At 37.6% G+C, this 14482-nt stretch overlaps 1 protein-coding gene across 2 annotated transcripts; it reads right to left on the bottom strand.

Annotated features, from left to right (window-relative positions):
• Window positions 1-1090: 1090 nt before the first annotated feature.
• NAF1 (nuclear assembly factor 1 ribonucleoprotein) lies at window positions 1091-12649 on the bottom strand. Of its 2 annotated transcripts, none has more exons than XM_026699956.2 (8): window positions 12016-12649; window positions 9807-9936; window positions 8892-8988; window positions 7346-7428; window positions 5626-5786; window positions 4810-4861; window positions 4046-4148; window positions 1091-1673 (listed from the first exon to the last, which is right to left on the bottom strand). In XM_026699956.2, exons 1-8 carry the CDS (start codon window positions 12606-12608, stop codon window positions 1231-1233), a joined length of 1662 nt encoding a protein of 553 aa, XP_026555741.1. In that variant the 5' UTR covers window positions 12609-12649; the 3' UTR covers window positions 1091-1230. The 2 variants fall into 2 exon arrangements, with proteins under 2 accessions (XP_026555741.1, XP_087792795.1); XM_087936669.1 differs by having other exon boundaries at window positions 8892-8985.
• Between the last annotated feature and the right edge of the window lie 1833 nt (window positions 12650-14482).

Below are 14482 nucleotides of genomic sequence, written 5' to 3'. Positions count from 1 at the left end.
AGGGCTGTTTAAACAAAGGCTTGAATGTTCAACTGTCAAGAATATATTCCCATACAGGTTAGATTAGATGAATTTTCATAATCCCAACATTTATATTCTATGGTTCTAACAAATATGGATCTGGGAACGGAAGTATCAAAACCCATAGTTGTGTTTGTTGTGTAAAATACATATAAAACTTTGTTCCATGTTATACATAAATGGTAAAAAAAAAAAAAAACTACGATACTGAATTGGTATCAATTCTTGGTTGAGTATTAATAAAAAAGATGAGAAAGTGGATGAAAATTACAACGGATAAGTAGTAAGTCCTGTGGTGATTGTTGCAAGAAATGAATATTTGTTCAAAAAACAAAAATGGCTTATATATTTCTACAGTGAATAAACATAGTAAAACAAGGAGATAGTTAAGAATTGATGGGTGCTTTAGAATTTGAATATAATGACCAGTCTAAAATAAGTATGTTGATATATGATTGATCGTGTATAAAGAATAAATGAGGGTAAATTAACAAATATACAAAGAAAAAGTTAATATGTTTATCATTTGGAAAAAAACCTGGGAAGATGAAAAACTCAGTTGTAATACTAGAAGTACTCAGAAATAAGCCACATTGGTTATAATGCATTCTCAGGTAAATCTACACTAGTTTAGCCTTGCAATCAAAATCAAATGTATTACAAAAGAGCATTAACCTTCAAAATAAACATGATGGATATAGTTAAAATATGTTTTGTTCCCATGCTTTTAAAATTATTTTATTTTCTAGTATATAGTTGAAAGTTCTCTAAGGACAATTAAGCATGTACCCACCAAATGTTAGACATGGATGCTGTTTAGGTTTGGTTCGGTTATGGAGATTAAATTGCTTTCTATGGTAATAGACAGCAATTATAAAGAGGCAACAGAGAATACAGAATTTCAATGTATTGTATTGAGAAATAAGAAATTTTGTTTTAGAGGAAATAAATGTATACACAATAAGGATAAATCTATAAAAAATAGCTTTTGAACAATGTGGAGAGCAAAAAGAAATATTCAATATTGTTTCCATTAGATTTGTATAGAAACTTAAACAGACACTAAACATTTTTCCATATTTTTATTTCAATACAAAACGCTCGTTTTAATTTCTGTACATAACTAAAAATAGTGTAGCTCCCTCGATGCAAATAAGAAAATATTAACATATCTACCAGAGGTAAGGTTGTCGGAAAATATATTCTGTCCTAAGAAGAACTGCCAGTGTTAGGCGCTATCGAGGGTGGGGGCGGTGGAGGTGGAGGTGGAGGAGGTAAAGATAACATAGACAATAAAGGCTCATAGGTGTTCTGAGGGCATGTAGGAGGCCACCTCCAATCTACTGGTGGGGGCGGGGGCGGGGGAGGTGGAAAATTTGTATTATGACTAACAGTTTCAAAAGATGGGGATGGGAAGGAATACTGATGCCTTCTCATACTCTCCAGGCTCTGTTGCTGACAAAAAGTAGGTGGTGCATAGTCAGAGGAATAATACTGTGGAGTTATATTAGGCTGTCTATAGAAACGTGGAAAAGGAGCTACATGAGGAGGTCCGCCCCACGAAAATCTGGTGGTAGGTTGTCCTCTACAATATCCACCTGAATATTCGGAAGGAGGCTGTCGTCTGGACTGATAATTGGGCCCATTATTGTCTACAAGAAGGAAACAAAAACCCAAAGAGATGAGCATAATTTAATTATTTATGAATACTGTAAAAACAAGGGAGGCATAATGCTATTTTCCCCAAGACTACACTAACCGTTAATGAAATAAACCGAAGTTCCATAACTCTTGGCATGCTATATAACAGTCATCAAATTGTATACTAATTGCTTATTTTTAAAATATATTTATTTAAAAAGCATACACTTTTTAATATTGTGTAGTACATATTAGGCTGTCTAATAGAAAACACTGAGGTAACACTTGATTTTTTGTGTTATGGACTGCGCGGTTATGGACTTTTAAAAGAAATTTTAACTTTTGTTGGCCAGATGAACTAATTATAAACCTTGAAAGAGGCAACTGTGAATAATTCAAGATTAGTATTATTTTATCAATCAGATACTCCTCATAAATATAAAACCCAAGACTGACAATTGCAAAAATAAGACATCCTAGATCTGAATGAAAGAAATATTCTTATGAAATATTTTGTTCATTACATAGTTGAATGTGCTGATAACAAAATCACACAAAAATTATCAATGGAAATCAAATTTAGCAACACATGGAGGTCTGGATTTGGACTTACACTCAAAATTAAAGTGGAAAAAAACACTACAGGTTGATCCAACTTTGATGTGATGTCCTTCAAACAAGTCAAAATGAGGCTCAATAGTGTTTGGCCTCCACGTGCCTGTATGACCTCCCTACAAAGCCTGGGCATGCTCCTGATGAGGTGGAGGATGGTCTCCTGAGGGATCTCCTCCCACACCTGGACTAAAGCATCCCCCAACTCCTGGACAGTCTGTGGTGCAAGGTGGCGTTGGTGGATGGAGCGAGACATGATGTCCCAGGTGTGCTCAATTGGATCCAGGTCTGGGGAACGGGCGGGCCAGTCCATAGCATCAATGCCTTCATCTTGCAGGAACTGCTGACACACTCCAGCCACATGAGGTCTAGCATTGTCGTGCATTAGGAGGAACCCAGGGCCAACTGCACCAGCATATGGTCTCGCAAGAGGTCTGAGGATCTCACCTCATCTCGTACCTAATGGCAGTCAGGCTACCTCTGGTGAGCACCTGGAGGGCTGTGCGGCCCCCTAAAGAAATGCCACCCCACACCATTACTGACCCACTGCCAAACCGGTCATGCTGGAGGAGGTTGCAGGCAGCAGAATGTTCTCCAGGGCATCCCCAGATCCTGTCACGTCTGTCACATGTGCTCAGTGCAAACCTGCTTTCATCTGTGAAGAGCACAGGGCGTCAGTGGCAAATTTGCCAATCTTGCTGTTCTCTGGCAAATGCCAAATGTCCTGCACGGTGTTGGGGTGTAAGCACAACCCCCACCTGTGGACGTCGCGCCCTCATACCACTCTCATGGAGTCTGTTTCTGACCGCTTGAGCAGCCACATGCACATTTGTGGCCCGCTGGAGGTCATTTTGCAGGGCTTTGGCAGTGCTCCTCCTGTCCTTCCTTGCACAAAGGCAGAGGTAGAGGTCCTGATGATGGGTTGTTGCCCTCCTATGGCCTCCTCCACGTCTCCTGATGTACTGGCCTGTCTCCTGGTAGTGCCTCCATGCTCTGGACACTACGCTGACATACACAGCAAACCTTCTTGCCACAGCTCGCATTGATGTGCCATCCTGGATGAGCTGCACTGCCTGAGCCACTTGTGTGGGTTGTAGACTCCGCCTCATGCTACCACTAGAGTGAAAGCACTACTAGCATTCAAAAGTGACCAAGCCATCAGCCAGAAAGCATAGGAACTGAGAAGTGGTCTGTGGTCACCATCTGAAAAAACGCTCCTTTATTGGGGATGTCTTGCTAGATACCTATCCTTTCTACCTGTTGTCTATTTCATTTGCACAACAGCATGTGAAATTGATTGTCAATCAGTGTTGCTGTCTAAGTGGACAGTTTGATTTCACAGAGGTGTGATTGATTGGAGTTACATTGTGTTGTTTAAGTGTTCCCTTTATTTTTTTCAGCAGCGTACATGATTATCCATGTCCCACTTTCCAACATTCAGCATTACCTAAGTAAAATGATTGATCTGCAATTCTGACATACAAAGGTAGCATTTTTCTTAGTAAATACCAAGAATCAATATTCTTTTGCATTTCACTGTTTCTATTTACTTGATGCCTGAATAGCTGAAGAAATCTGCTCTTCCACTTTCTATAAAGGGTAATTTTTATAAATATAAAAATACTAAATTTGAAAGGCACTTAAATATATATAAATATATAAAATCCAAAGTATATAATGGATCGTATCTACGTTAAACAAATAGTATATAAAACTGAACGTCCTGTCTGTTTAAGGGTTTATTCAATATTTCGGAATAGCAGCTACTTACGGCTATCATTTTGCTGTGATCTGAGCTTCTTTCTTTTTATATTCTGAGATTTCTTGTGTGATTTCGCTGCTTTTTCTTTTTCATCATCACTGAAATCTAAAGCCTAGAAAAAAAAAACTGGAAGCTTAAAAAAAAAGGTGAAGGCTTGCATTTTATAGCAATTCCACAATACCTAGCCATTTAAACATATATCCAAGAACGCTGCAGTGTTCTGAATTTAATTCCAAAAACATGCTTCAGTGCAAGGAAACGCATAAGGCTAGCACTTCTCTGCAACTCTGTGAGATTCGTGTCTTTTCACACAGCATGTATGCTCTTAAAAAGTTGAAATGGCATTATGTTTGCACTCCTATTGTCCCCGATGCACCCTTTCCAGATTTTTTCCAAAATACTTCATAGCCGCTTTTCAATTATAATAATTCAGAAATTAAGTGACATAAAATCACTTTACCACTGGATCACCTAGAATACTAGACTTGTATGCTTGGAGGAACAGAACACGGACAGCGCTAGAATATTCTGTTTCTGGATCTGCAGGTTTGCATATCCCTATTGGGTGGTATTCGTCATTGTAGGAGAAGGGAATTTCAGTTATCAGCTCAGGAATAAAATATAAGATTCTCCAGGAGGAGACATTCATTTTCCCAAGTTAATGTTAAGTTAAGTGATGCTCTGCATATATATTATTCTTTTAAAAAGAAAAGAAGTACATTTTGAATTCAAAAAACTAAAGCGCAAAATCAGTATGCAAACGATATCCTTGCCTCAGGAGGTGGCTCTTCATCATTCTTCCAAGATGCATCCGATCCCTTTTCTCTAGAATGCAAAGAAAAAAAAATATGTTTCTTTTTTGTACAGAACAAAAGATAGATCCCTATGTGCACCCACACAATAATATTAGCATTATTTGGAAGTTAATATTTTCTTCTTTAAAAGAAAACTAACTCATGGTGCTTCACAAGAAAAATGGCAAACTCTTACCAGATGTGTATTTTCAGATACTTTCTAGAACAAGGGTCTCCATCCTCAGTCCATGGACCAGCACCCTCTCCACTGAACCAGGCCCTGGTGCCCAAAATGTTGGGGGCGGCTGCTCTAGAACAACCTTCCTCAATTGGAAGACCAATGCTTTTCTGACTATAGTAGTCACAACAATAATTGCAAGTTACTGACTAGATTATATTCAAAAAAAAAAAAAAATGGTGGATAGCAAGTAAAGGAAGACTGAGCCTTTGTAGAGAATCCAGCTCATAACCAAAATTTTAAATACAGAATCAAGTTATGAAATATATGAGGTAACATGTAAATCTTAACTCTCAATTGTTGAGATATAAACATGCAGAGATAGGTCATTAGGGTTAGGTCATCAGGACCTAAATAGGAGGAGGAAGGTGTGTTGGATAAGTTTGCCACCTTAGTTATTCGTAAATAATAAATAAATACATCACACTCAAACAACAAGCCAGTTGATCAATTCCTGTCTCAACCAATGGATCAATACTTGGTTGATCTGAAAAAAATCAGATCTTGCACTTGCAAAAAAAACATTAGGCAGAAATATATATACACATCAAACTTACCGTTTCAATTTTTCTGGAAATATGTACTGAGTGAAGCTTTCCACAGCTGGAGCAAAATATACTGCATCTTTTATTTTAATATCTTTAGACTGAATGTGCTCAAGACTGTTAAACTGTACTACATAAAAGGGATGTGACACTGGGCCAAATATCTCAAAGATCTGCAAGACAACAAATGTTATTGCTTCATAAAAACAAGTTCTGTATTTATATGATTACATTTAAAAGGAAAATTATTGGGGGAGGGAGAATATATTTTTCTAACCTCTGAAATTCAGCTTCAAATTTGAATGCTTATAAGTTCCCCAAATCAATTTTAATATTATTTATTAATAGAAGGAATGTGTACAGCTCATAACCTTGATCTGTGGAGTCTTGATCCTCTCTGAGCTTGTCTGTTTACTTGTAGTTGCTTTCTGACTCAGCTACATAACATCTTCTGTTTTAGTAAAGAGTGCTTTTAAGGAATGTCAGAGTTTCCAGATAAGGAACTTGCAGAATATCACAGAAAATACAGGTTTTAGAATCAAATAACAATGACTAATTTCAAGCTCAAATACTAAACTCATTAAAACAACATGGTTTAAAAGAACATTACACTGATTTCTTTTTTAAAAAAATCTTGACTTTTAATATATCATTCAGAATTCAAATTTCTCAATAATTTTGTGAACTGGTAATTATTTAGTAATTACCTATATATTGGTAATTATCTTTATACTACTAAAAATCTTGATCTGTACCCCTTAACTGGGCAAAACAATGGATCACAAGGCAACAGTTTTTGAACCTCAAATGGGCTGACTACAGAATACATCCAAAATCCAGCACCCATGATTTTCTGTGGGATTGAAATTTGGCAAATTTGTGGTCACTTCACCGCTGCCAAACTACTGCCCGGAAGTTGAGTAGACTGGTCCTGTTCTAAATCTCTGGAGGTCAGGTAGAACCCACCCCCACTCCTTTGGCTCCTGGAAATCAGGTAAATCGATCTTACTCTAAACCTCTAGGATAGACTGGTTCTGCATTACCTACCATAGGTGATCAACCATGGTCAAACCAGCAGGAAGCTGGAAATTGCTCATGTTCCCAATGATTTTTTGACCTTGGTCATTCTATATCTTTATTTAGTTAAGGAAGTATGAAATGAGGTTAAGGGTTGGCTAGTTAATAATACAAATTATGGTACTTCCAACCTAGAAGAGTCAATTGATTTCTAATCTAGTTTCTTGTTAAGTGACATAACAAGCATTTATGTTATGAAATCATTTTTATTTAACAATTGGATTAATTTTAGATGCATGGCAGCGGTTTTAGGATCATTTGAGGAAAAGTTAGCAACTCAGCTGTTTATGTTTAATTTTTTATACACACTATTCTATTTATTTGTGTTTCATATATTTTTCAAGAATATTAAGGCAAATCTTATACAAATGAAAAGTTAAACAAGCCGTATCAACAGATGTACTGTATCATAAAAATATTCTCCTGACCTAAATTTTCCTAGCAATATGTGCTTTGCAAATCAGGTAACATACAGTATTTTCCTAAAGAACTTACTTACTATGGTAATATGTCTCAAAAATGTCTTTATGCTGCTAATACTTTTAAAAACATTGCAAAAACACTGTTTAGTGGCATTAGCAATCAATGAGAAAGCAATGAAACAATAAAGACAGATGACTAAAATATTCATTGAAATAATTAAAAAATCATTTACTTTTCCTAATGAATGACGATTTTCCTTGAAAAGTACTGTATTTTCATTCACTGGAGGAAGTCCCTTCTCGGACTCAATTATTACTAAAAAAAGGGAAAAAAATCTGAATATTTTGCTAAATTCTTCTAAAAACAGGTAAAGTATATTGTACTAGCTTAATTCATATTATCAATGAACATCATAGGCATACTGAAAACAAAGGCTATAAATTGCCATACCTGCTATGATAGATAACCTTTTAGTTTCAAAAGAAATAATTTGCTTAAATTCCAACTTTTATATTTCAATTTGCAAATGAAACTGGTTTAAAATGTTTTAGCGCTGTGCATTGCAGTAGACTTACAATTTATATTGTAATATTCACTGGTTGTAATTCAGGAATTACAGAAGAAAAAGCAAGAGTCATCTACAACATACAGTATCTGCACTATGTTCATCCCATCTTAAGAGGCTTCTAGATTTAGAAGGCCATGAATTAAAATTTGGCTGGCACGGTTACCTATGGTATGATAAAGTTAAAATAAATGATGATTTCAACAACCATTTTGTCAGTCATGCTATTTTGAGAGATTGGAATAAATATAAAACAAGTTTTCCCAAGAAGGAAGATTTAGATAAAAAGAATGATGGGTTTATAACTTTGTTAAAAATGAATTCTTTTATTTCTACTGGACTTTGTGCTTGAGGTGGAAAATAAAATGAAACATTGATTTTGGATTTTATCAATTATATTTGTTGTTATAGAAATTTCTAGTTTATACAATTTTGTAAAAGTAAAAAGCTGAAGTTTGATATTAATACCTTATTCTACTGAACCAAAGCGAGTTGGAAGTCAATGCCTTTTTTTTCTTTTTTTCCCCCTTGCCTTCCTCCCCTACTCTCCTCTTCCCTTTTCCCTTCTAATTTCCCTGTTTACATTTGTTTAAACCAGAAACAATTATTTGCAATCAAAAAGGTTAAATTGAATAATGAATGGCTTATATGGTTTATTCTGCAAACGATTAATTTAAAAATATGCCTGCACAACACTTGCAAATGTTAATGCTTTGTAAATGCAAAACAAATACTATTTGTTATAGTAACACTATTAAAGGAGAATATTTGTACTTCAGGGTTGAAATGAGGAGTCTTCAGTGCTCTCTGAGCTTGGTTATTTTCATGCAGACGTTGACTAACACTGATGATGTTACCTACTGTGGGTAATAAAACTTATGCAACAAAACCACTTTGGTTAGGTGATTCAGGTACAATTTTTAGAATGCGCTTAAAATAAATGAGATGCTATGTTATTTGGTGGAATTTTTGCTGAATTTTGTGCAGGATTTCTCTTTTGACCTAACAGGGAATTTATAGATTTTCCTTTAGGAGGAGGGGTGGTGACGGCTATAAAATGTTATTGAAAATGAAATATTTTGTGGGAGGATGCAAAATAATCACAAAAAGTCACAATTGCTCACTCTTGTACTAAACAATCAAATACTCCATAAATAACTAATAATAACATTTTCAGGGAACACAAAATGCACACTCCTACACATCTTCTTACCTTGATGTTCAATGATACTGGAAACTTGTCCAAAAGGCATTAGTTTAATAGATTCAGGAAGAATTATCATTAGGTCTTCAACAAGAAGTGGCGCCTGCTGAATAAATAATTTTTAAAATTTATTTGCATGCTAAGGCCCATATCCTATTTTTTCCAATCTAAGTGGCTTAATTAGCATTCACTACAGGCTATAATTATTTTCTTACTGATATTAATGATTTATGCTGACAAGCTCTATATCTAAAGATAACCACAAATACACAGAAAAGTGCTTCTCTTCAGTTCTCCAGAACAAGAAAATGCTGTACTTGTGCACTCTTGGCCAAAACCACTTCAATCTTCTAGGAAAATTGGACAAAATTGGACAATTGGCCAAAATGAGTAGCTGAAGTAACTAAGCAATCTGGTACTTTTTTTTATAAGACATTTGTATAATACAGTTGCATCACATGATTTAACACTTGTAAGGTAACTAAAATAACAAGGGAAAGGACAAAAGGAAATAAGACTTTGAAGGTAAATGTGTCTTTGTAGCCCATCTTTCTTCCATGCCTTGTGCACATGACCAAAGGAGGAACTACTAAAACATTCCGTGAAAGAGTTCACGTCAATTAGATAGGAGATACATGTAATATAGACAACTTATGGTGAAACTGAATAAAATTTCTCATCTACAAGTAATTCCACTTCATGAAAACAGCAATTCTCAAGGACAAAATAGATTCAGGATATCTGATTGGAAAAGAGTCTGCTATAAACATTTATATGAAGGATCAAAGAAATAAAGTACCTCGATTTGCACAATATCCTTCTATCTGCTGTTCCCTCATGTTTTATTATTTTGCTAAATGTAGCTTGGTGATAATTTTTCCTAAGTAACACCGAAATGTGTTTTACAGCAGCAAAGACACTTACTTTAGTTGAGTCACTTTTGTTTTTAGTAGTAGCAGAATTGTTTTCATTTTTATCTTGATAATCATCATCAGACAACAACGCAGGAGAGGGAGAAGAGGAAAGAGAAGATGAACTGTCTGCATCAGTATCACTGCAAAGGGAGATATTATTTTTATGTTCTGCCACGTTAATTTAAAAAAGCATTAGCAATGATCACAAGGCCTGACTTGGACTGGAATCTCCTTTTTTAGCAATAAGTCACAGTGGGCAGAAAGGACTTATCTCGGGTGTCCTGTCTGTTCTGTAGAAGCTATTAAGAAAAACCCTCCATTTCACATAACAACCCACAGTACTGCAAAACTGGCAAAGGGCAGTTTTCATAGTCCTTTGTGAACTGTCAAGTTTAAAGCTATTAGGCTTACCTCTTTGGTCCAGGCGTCTTCAAACTTGATAGCTTTAAAACTTGTGGACTTCAACTCCCAGAATTCTTCCTCCAATCAGGTTAGCTCAGGAATTCTGGGAGTTGAAGTCCACAAGTCTTAACCTTGCCAAGTTTGAAGACCCTTGTGTTAGAGTAATACAAGAACAAGGAATTCATCACAGGAACAATAGAGATGAGATCTGGAGGGGCAATGTGATACAGGAAACTACTACAATAGAGGGGAATGATAGAGCTGCATATAAGATAGAGCAGGGGCCTTCAAACTTGAGAGCTTTAAGATTTGTGGACTTCAACTCCCATAATTCCTCCTCCAGTCATGTTAGCTCAGGAATTCTGGGAGTTGAAGTCTACAAGTCTTAAACTTGCCAAGTTTGAAGGCCCTTGCTTTGGTCTCACAGCTTTAAAAAGGGCGAGTCTCAATGCATTATTTGCCTTATTACTCACCTAAGCTGGCTGACATTAGTGCAATAATTACAGATGTGTACATCACCTAGTTCTCTCTGCCTAAACTAGATTCAGAAGTTAACGGTTTCCTGCCTAAGTAGGGGTTTTTTTATTTTTATTTATTTGATTTGTCAATTGCTTACAAGATAATAGGTATAAGTATAAACATAGTTATGAATACATGGATACATATAAGAAATTAAAAGAAACAATAGGACAAGGACGGTAGGCACTTTGGTGTACTTATGCACGCCCCCTACAGACCCCTTAGGAAAGGGGTGAGGTCAATAGTAGACAGTCTAAGGTTAAAGTTTTTGGGGTTTGGGGAAGAAACCACAGTGTCAGGCAGAGGATTCCAGACATTGACCACTCTGTTGCTGAAGTCGTATTTCCTGCAATCAAGTTTGTTGCGATTAACCTTGAGTTTGTATCTATTGTGTGCTCTTGTGTTGTTATGGTTGAAGCTGAAATATTCATTGACAGGTAGGACATTGCAATGTATGATTTTATATGCTATACTTAGATCGGACCGAAGGCGGCATAGTGTTGGGTTTTCTAGGTCTACAGTTTAGGTTGGACTAAAAGACCTCCAAGGTCCCTTCCAACTCTGTTTATTCTATTCTATTCTACCCCTTATTCTATTCTATTCTATCCCTTATACTATTCTATTCTACCCCTTATTCTATTCTATTCTAGTTCTATTCTTATTCTATTCTACCTCCTATTCTATTCTACCTCTTATTCTATTCTACCCCTTATTCTATTCTACCCCTTATTCTATTCTATTCTATTCTACCCCTTATTCTATTCTATTCTTGTTCTATTCTTATTCTATTCCAGCCCCTATTCTATTCTACCTCTTATTCTATTCTATCCCTTATTCTATTCTATTCTATTCTACCCCTTATTCTATTCTATTCTTGTTCTATTCTTATTCTATTCTACCCCTTATTCTTTTCTATTCTAGTTCTATTCTATTCTACCCCCTATTCTATTCTATTCTTGTTCTATTCTTATTCTATTCTGCCCCTTATTCTATTCTATTCTTGTTCTATTCTTATTCTATTCCAGCCCCTATTCTATTCTACCTCTTATTCTATTCTATCCCTTATTCTATTCTATTCTATTCTATTCTATTCTATTCTTGTTCTATTCTTATTCTATTCTGCCCCTTATTCTATTCTACCCCTTATTCTTTTCTATTCCACCCCCTATTCTATTCTATTCTATTCTATTCTATTCTATTCTATTCTACCTCTTATTCTATTCTGCCCCTTCTTCTATTCTGTTCTATTCTAAAATAAAACGTGAAGAACCTACAAAACGGGAACCTCCCCGACTCACTTGTCCGATTCCGAGCCATCCCCACCTTCCCCCGACAACGCGCCCTTTTCCTCGCTCCGTTGTCCCGCCGGCTTCTCCTTCGAGAGCGCCTCTTCCTCTAGGCAACCGACCGCTGCCGCTGGGAGACCGAGGCCTCCGTTCGGTTCGCTGTCGCCGCCCCGAAAAGCACCGGGGGAGGAGGAGGAGGAGGAGGGCGGCTGAGGGTGGTCCGCCGCTTCGGCTTCCCCGGAGGGCTGGCGCCCTTCTCGGTTTTCCGACGGGGCCTCCCCAGCCTGGGGCTGCTCGACCGGCCCGGGAGCAGCCGGCTTCTCCTCAGCGGCGGCGGCGCTCGAGTGAGGAGCATCTCCCGCGGCGAAGCCTCCCTTCGGGGCCGCCCAGGGAGGCTTGGGCTCCCGCGGAAACTCCGGGGAATTTGCGGGGGTTTCTTCTTCCCGGAGCCTTTCCGGGGAAAGCGGGGCCTGCTCGCCGTCCTCCTGCGGGCCCGCCGCCCTCGCCTCCTCGGAGCTTCCCTCGCAGGCGACCCTCAAGGTCTGCAACTGCTCCGCCACGACGCCGGAGTCGCCGTCCACCGGCGGGGCCGGAGAGGCCGCCATGCCCGAGGCCACACGTGCGGCTGCGCGAACCGATGACAAGCAAGAGGTGGCGCGCTATACTGACGTCACTTGCGCGGGGGGTTGTGGGTTGGTTTCTTTCCAAGGGAGCGGAGTGCGCATGTGCCGTCCCGTGTTGAGCGGGTGCCTTCACCGCAGTTGCTGGGGCTGAGCAGCAAATGCGGTGTAAACAATGGGGGGGCTCGTAACTTCTGAGGGAAGTTCCGAGCTGCGCCCACCTTCATTTAGATCAGCTGCCAATTACAGATTCCTATAGTACGGAGGTCTCCATCCTTGGCAACTTTAAGACTTGTGGACTTCAACTCCCAGAATTCCTGAGCTAACATTGACTGGAGGAGGAATTCTGGGAGTTGAAGTCCACAAATCTTAAAGCTGTCAAGCTTTGCTGGCTGAGGAATTCTGGGAGTTGAAGTCCACAAGTCTTAAAGTTTCCAAGGTTGGAGACATGCTATAGAGTACACTGTCAGTCTCGAATGCTGTACTTACACACCCGTCCCAACAAAAACACACTTGATCAACCCCTCTTGTGTTTTACACAAGCATTTTGACAGCCGCACACACAAACAAGCAGCTAACACAGAATTGCCCCATGGTTTAAGAACCATGGTTATGGGTAGGAATGAAGGTTCAATGACAGGCCCAAAGGATAATCTCCAAACAATACTTGCAAAACCTGACATTTTTCACGAAGTCATGGATATAACCAGAAACAAGTGTGCTGAAATGAGTAAATTGACATTTGAAATTAGAGAGCAAGAAGATAAGCCAATGTTATATAATATGGGATTTGTTTTATCAAAGGTTGGACAAAAAGACATGGTAATGTAATAGATTAGATTATTTTGTAATAGAAGTTCAATAGATTGATATAAAATATAATATAGACATATATAACCATTGGATGAAAGCACAATATAAATTTTAAAATAAAATTTGGAATATCTCATATAAATGATGGGATAAATAGTTCAGCCACGGATGATTAATAACTAATACATATATAAGCATATGTTACTTTGACAATGTGAAAAATTATATAAACTGTGAGTAATGATGAAGAAAGGATAGCACAAAAGATTTGTAACCAACTGACGCACTGTATGTATATAAAATGGAAGATGGTTTTATGTTTTGTTTGTATATGTTTCTCTTAAAAAATAAAAACTTTTATTAAAAAACATGAATATAACCAGAAGCAGTATAGATTAAACAGCTCCAATAACAATACTGACAAAAGCTCATGGTTGGCTACTTGCTAGTGTTACAGAAAACCCTCAAAATAAAATGTGTTGCACAATTATATGTTTTTAATCTGAGGCCGCAACTCTTTGCAAAGACTGTCTGATATTTGTGGCAAGATTGCTTTAATGGTTAAATATTTTAGTGACTAGGAGAATTAAGATTATCTGTTTTTCATTGGCATCATCTAGAATTTCACACAGACTAGATTTGAGATAAACACTTTGCAGAGTCCATACATATGCACCAAGATAATGTGCTCTAGCATTTGGATATGAATACTAGATTGAAAAAGATTCCAGTAATTTGAAAAGGTAGAAGGGTTCACACAGTTATCTTCGTAACAGCAGTTTATTTAATAAACTGAGCCTCTGCAACCATATTCACCTTTGGATGCCATTAAGTGAGTGTTCTGTTTCTTTTTTGAATTAGATATATATCCATCTATGGATTTTCATAATGAGATATAAATTGCATATATATAGTTGTGTTAAGCCCTGCTAAAATGAAACTAATCTTTAGATCACTGGTCGCCAACCAGTGGGCTGGGGACCACTGGTGGTCCGCGAGAAAATTTTGGTCGTCCGCAAAGAAATGTCACCCCCCCCAAAGCACCC

The sequence above is a fragment of the Pseudonaja textilis genome, chromosome 6 (assembly GCF_049901715.1).
Source record: "Pseudonaja textilis isolate UNSWEBS1 chromosome 6, rPseTex1.2, whole genome shotgun sequence".
Taxonomy (NCBI): domain Eukaryota; kingdom Metazoa; phylum Chordata; class Lepidosauria; order Squamata; family Elapidae; genus Pseudonaja; species Pseudonaja textilis.
Note: the sequence above shows the minus strand (reverse complement) of the source record. Positions and strands in the feature narration are given on the sequence as shown.